At 39.2% G+C, this 5,924-nt stretch overlaps 1 protein-coding gene across 1 annotated transcript; it reads right to left on the bottom strand.

Moving 5' to 3' along the window:
* Positions 1-4,086: 4,086 nt before the first annotated feature.
* Positions 4,087-5,556, bottom strand: LOC124540253. Its single transcript, XM_047117719.1, has 3 exons — positions 5,390-5,556; positions 4,466-4,768; positions 4,087-4,136 (listed from the first exon to the last, which is right to left on the bottom strand). Exons 1-3 carry the CDS (start codon positions 5,439-5,441, stop codon positions 4,087-4,089), a joined length of 405 nt encoding a protein of 134 aa, XP_046973675.1. The 5' UTR covers positions 5,442-5,556.
* Positions 5,557-5,924: the final 368 nt, after the last annotated feature.

Here is a 5,924-nt window from a genome sequence, read left to right as displayed (position 1 = left end):
TCTAAAGGTAAAAACGATACATGCAAATGAGTCTTAATGCTATGTAACTTAAATTACTATAACTTACTCTAATTCAACCTAGTAGGTAGGCATGTAAAGCGAAATTTACGAATCTATAGGATACATAGAAGTGAATCCATATGTTATGTACTAAACCTACATATAACTTAATCTAATACAACCAGGTAAGGCATGTAATATTATGCACTTAGTAACACAATACCTATTACACAACAATAACAGATAAGTATTTTATATTTTTTGTTGAATTAGTTACTACTTTTTATACTTTTATATAAAAATAGAACACTTATACACGTTACATAGCTAAAATTACAATAAAGACATCTTATTTTATTAGAAAATTACTTTTCAATGGGTAACACACTTATGCTTTGCAGTGACCTAGTATATAATTGACCATTAGCTCCTTTTAGCTGCAAGGCTCGAACCTTGCCGTCATTTCCAGGAAATACATCCACTACTCGTGCCATGGGCCACGCCAGCGGAGGAACATTCGCTTCTCTCATGAGTACAAGTGCACCTACAGTTACATTAGGCATAGATTTACACCACTTATTTCTATTCTGCAAAGTATTTAAATAATATTTATACCAAGCTTTCCAAAACCTTTGTTGTAATTGTATACATTGTTGCCAGAACCCCAGTCTATTTACTTTGGTTTCAGAAATATCTACCTCAGGGTACATAGTTAATGCTGTACCTATAAGGAAGTGTCCCGGAGTCAGGTAACAGTAATCATTGACATCCTCAGAGAGAGGTAAAATGGGGCGCGAATTAAGCACTGCCTCTATCTGACATAAAACAGTATGTAACTGTTCATAAGTTAATGCAGCATCTAAAACAATTCTTTTTAAATGGTACTTCATACTTTTCACAGCCGCCTCTGCAAGCCCTGCGAATACCGGTGCATAACTAGGCGTGAAATGAAATTGGATACCTTCTTTCGCGGCATAAGCTTGCACAAGCGTCTGGTGAGCAGCGGAACTATTAAGCTTGTACAGCTCAGCTAACTGGTTCCTTGCCCCACGAAAACAACCACCGTTATCGCAGAATACGTCGCTGGGCAAACCACGTCTACTGATGAACCTTTTGAAAGATGCTAGAAATGCATCAGTTGACAAATCTGAGGTCAACTCTAAGTGAAATGCCTTCGTGACAAAGCATACATATATGCATACATAACCTTTACTGACTATGGCTTTCCTTACACGCGAATTTTTAACTTGGATTGGCCCAGCGAAGTCCATGCCCATGCCCTTTTTGAAACGGCCTGCATGACGTCACGCGGTGTTGAGGCAAGGATCCCATCAACTGCTTCGCTGCACCAGCCTTCAGCCTAAAACAAACCAAGCATTTATGAGTCACTTTTTTGACTTGTCGCATGCCATTAATTAGCCAGTATTTTTGATTTAAGTTAGCTAGGAGTGACTTAGGTCCAGCATGTAATAACCTAACATGCTCACTCTGTATAATAAGCTCAGTTATTCGCGATTTTCGAGGTAAAATGATAGGATGTTTTTGTCCAATCGGTATATCAGAATTGACTAAACGACCTCCTACTCTTATCAGGCCATCTGTATCAATGAATGGATATAAATTTTGCAGTGGCCTCGCACGGAGTTACCTTTCTGTAAAGAGTCTTTCTCTTCACAATAATGTATTGATTGCTCATGTTTAATTATTGAGTGCAGCGCATGTTGCAACTCATTAGGACTGAGACTGCCTCGAAGTTTTGTTTTCTCTTTTAAGTTGCGACAAAATCTTTGCACATATGCAATTACCCTGGTCATCTTTCCTATGTCTGAATATTTATTTATTACTATAAATATGTTGTGCTGTGTACCTGCTGTCAAGACAACTTTAGCCGGAGGAGTGAGCGGTAACTTCACCTTCACTTCAGGTAAGTTTTCAGGTAAAACTATTTTCGTATTATTAAATTCGTACCTTGACTGCAGAAACTTCGGTCCCAAGTCGGAAGCTCCTGAGAGCTGATGCCTCTACTATTCAAATCAGCAGGATTCTCTGCAGAAGCCACATACAGCCAGCGCCATCTATCGGTTTTTTGCTTTTATTTTGGAGTCGGTAAATAGGTATACATCATCAATTTGAATATTTTTATGCAAGGTGTCATAAACTCTCTCTATTAAAATGGAAAGTAGCAATGCAGCATTAAGCTCCAGCCTGGGTATTGTTAATGCGTTCGCACGTGGGTTTACTCGCGACTTCGAACAGAGTAAAGATAATTCAGCCTTACCTGTTTTGTCGACCACGCGTAGGTATATGCAGCACCCGTACCCCGTCGTGCTGGAGGCATCCGCGAAGCCAATCAGCTGGACTGCTGCCGCATTGATGGTTGGGATGTGCCTGTCTAAATGGATAGGATGCATGGCAGCTAAGCTTCTAGCAAATTGAAGCCATTCGTCAACTAGCTCATTAGGTATATGTTCATCCCATCCAATATTATATGACCATATTTTTTGCATTATACTTTTTGCCTTAATTACAATTGGACTAGCAAAACCCATGGGATCATAGAACTTCGATATATAGCTAAGAACTCCTCTTTTTGTCATTGTATGTTCATCAAATGGTTCTGGGCTGTCTATTTTAAAAAAATCCTTTTGAACATCAAGTGTAAGCCCCAAAGCCTTCATATTGTAGTTGCCTTTTTGCAGCTCAAGCTCACTAAATTGCTGTTCCACCTCCGGAATGTCAGAGAGAATAGAATGTGTGTTAGAAGCCCACTTATGCAAAGTAAAGCTCCCATAACTTAACAGTTCACATAACTGCCGTTTAGCTTCAAGCAATTTGTGCAAATCAGAACACGAATAAATGACGTCATCAACATACATACAATTTTTTATTATAAATGATGCTAGTGGTAACTCATGCTCATGCCTTTGTGCAAGTTCAAGTAAGCATCGTGTTGCTAAATAGCTTGAAGACTTCACACCATAAGTGACAGTGTCAAGACGTATACATTTTATAGCCTGACTAGGGTCGTCCCGCCACAGAATATTCTGGAGTGAAGTGTGCTCCGGGTTAATCAATATGTTGCGAAACATTTTCTTAATATCTGAACTCAAAGTGAATTCTCCAAATCGAAATAACAAAACAATATCAAATAATTCTTTCTGTACTGTAGGCCCATTTAATAAAATATCGTTTAATGAGATCTTTTTACTAGTTTTCATTGAAGCATCATACACAACTCTAGTACGATTGCTCTTGCTTTGCTCGTTTATAACCGCATGATGTGGCATAAAATAAATTGGATCTTCATTGAAATTGTAAGAGCAAATATCAACAAAGTGCCCATGTCCGAGTTCTATGTACTCGTCTATGAACTTTTGATAATCATGAAGTAAATTAATGTTGCTTTGCAGTCTTTTTTCTAGACTGAGAAACCTGTGCAATGCTAGGTCAAAAGAATTTCCTAAAGTCTCATTTATTTTGCAGGTTTCTAGCTTCAAAGGTAAGTCAACAGTGAATTTTTTATTTTCAAGTTTTACTGAACTTACAAAGATATTTTCAGCTAACTTTTGCTCTGAATCCCTTTCTACTAGCAATTCTGGAACACTCTCCACCTCCCAAAGCTTCCTGAGACTGTCACTTACGTCTGTTTCGCACTTGGTACAAATTAAAGATACAACCTGATTTTTTATGATGCTAGATGTCATTGCCCCGGCAATGACATGGCCAAATTTCGTATTTATGATGCCTGGATATGAAGGTTGCTGCTGGTTGTCTAGGTCACTGCATGCATGTGAGCGCTGAGGTTCCTCAAGCGGCAGGAGGACCTGGCAAAAGATATCAGCACCTATTAGCATGTTTATTTCTGAAGGTTGGTTAAAAGTTGTATCTGCTAATGTGATACCAGCAGGGATTTGTATGTCTTCTAGGCTGACTGGTGATTGAGGTAAGTTACAAGTGATTTTATCTACCACGTGACAGTTAACTAGAGTGTTAAATTGGGATGTCAAAGAATTTACTTTTAATGGGATACAATAGCTGACTTTATTCTGGCTCTCTGTCACACCAATGAGGTTAATATCATTTCGCTTAGGAGTATATCCTAAGACTTTCACTGCCTTTGTCGTGATCAGTGACACCTGAGAACCTGTGTCTAGTATGCACTTTATATGCACTTCTCGCCCATCTTTTGCAAACACGTTTACGCGTGCTGTGGGAACTAAAATATTATTAGCAGAGTCCCCAGATAGGAGGACCACTGGGCCTGGACTACCCTTTTCATCGAGATGTAGCAGTGTGTGATGACTTTTCTTGCACTGCCCACACCTAAAGTGATATTTACACTTGCCAGAGTGTGAATTTAAACACACGTTGCATAAGCTTTTTGATTTTGCGAAGGCAACTCTCTCTTCGCTGTTCTGTAATTTAAACTTTCGACAAGAGTATAATTTGTGATCTGCACACTTACAATATAGGCACTCCATCGCTGTCTTGGCTGCCGTTGCTAGGGCTACCTTATTTTTGGCTGGTATTGCTGCACCCTGCCGCTTCCCACCTTCTGCTGCTTCTGTTGTGTTCTCTAGAGCGAGAGCACGCTTATCCAAGTAAGCCAAAAAATCCTCAACCGTAGGGTCATGCTCTTGATCACGCTCCAGCTGATAAGAGCGGGAGCTGTAGAGGTCCAGCTTACGCACCAAGATGCCCAGAAGAATAGGGTCCCAGTTGTCCACCTCTGCCTTCAGGTTGCGCAGAGCACTTAGCGTCTGCCTCACTACGGAAACAAAATTCCTAATCTCATTTGCACTAGGGAACTTGGCAAACTTGTCCAAGTCTAAGAGAGTATTTACATGCTCATTTACAATTTTATATTTGTTATAAAATCGCTTTTCTAATAATTGCAACGCACTATCATAACTTTCACTAACAAGAGGAAGATTACTAATTAATTCGTAAGGGGGGCCCTGGAGGAATGATCGCAGGTAATAGAGCTTTTGAACTTTGTCCAAGGAAGTGTCGCTGTGGATTACAGATTTGAACATTTCGATAAAGTTAACATACTCGGAATATTTACCAGTAAAATTAGGAATATTAATATGGGGTAATCTTATTTTGGAAACGACACTGTTACCTGACTCCGAGGTTGTCCCTTCCTTTTTATTACATTTAGATTTTATATTTTCGTTTAAAACAGTGAGACAATGGAAATATTTGTTTTCCATGTCTTCAACATTTTCATTGTCAGACGAATCTAATGCCAAGATCTCTTTGTTATAAACTTCGTACTCTTTAAAAACAGCTAATAATCTATCCCTTTTCGTTATTAACGCTTCAAGTGAGCTTACAATTAATTCGTTCGAATCGGCTATGAAAGAATAAAGTCTAGAGATCGTACCTTTGGAGTATCCCCTACTCACTCGCAATTTCTTTAACATATTATCATCCATCTTGACAGCTAATTAATTTGCGCACTTGTAATTAATACTTAATACAATTATACAATATATTTTTGTGACTAAAAGCAAAATTAATCCTTTAACACGAACTCGGACGCCATTCGACGCCACTAGTATACTGGCAAATTGGAGAAATCGCGCCGTTGACTGTAGGCGTTGAAACTTGAAAATGATGCGCCGTCGCCGTGAGTGCTCTCTTTCACTCTCCCTCGAAAGTCTATCTTGCTGTCCTTTTCGCACTCGCAGATGATTCTTAAAATGGCCGATCGATTTTTTCTTAGAATTATTGGAATTTCTTGAACAAATATGTATGCTGGATTCTTGAAGTACCTACGGATTTTATTGTTCTCGCAGCAATCGATACTTGATAATTATTAGTGCAAGTATATGCCGAAAATCCGTATGCTCCGCCTTGGCCGCCTCCTGTGGCGTCGCGTGTCCACGCCGTATGATAATCGCTGTGAGAAGTGTTTG

Source organism: Vanessa cardui, chromosome 24 (assembly GCF_905220365.1).
Source record: "Vanessa cardui chromosome 24, ilVanCard2.1, whole genome shotgun sequence".
Taxonomy (NCBI): domain Eukaryota; kingdom Metazoa; phylum Arthropoda; class Insecta; order Lepidoptera; family Nymphalidae; genus Vanessa; species Vanessa cardui.
Note: the sequence above shows the minus strand (reverse complement) of the source record. Positions and strands in the feature narration are given on the sequence as shown.

Bases quoted from the DNA above. Each gene is read 5' to 3' on its own strand.
- LOC124540253 (XM_047117719.1), bottom strand. From the start codon at position 5,441: ATGGATGATAATATGTTAAAGAAATTGCGAGTGAGTAGGGGATACTCC. The intron at 4,769-5,389 runs GTACGATCTCTA...TTGTTTCCGTAG, and splicing joins GAGTAGGGGATACTCCAAAG to TGAGGCAGACGCTAAGTGCT. The intron at 4,137-4,465 runs GTAAGTGTGCAG...ACAGGTTCTCAG, and splicing joins AGCGATGGAGTGCCTATATT to GTGTCACTGATCACGACAAA.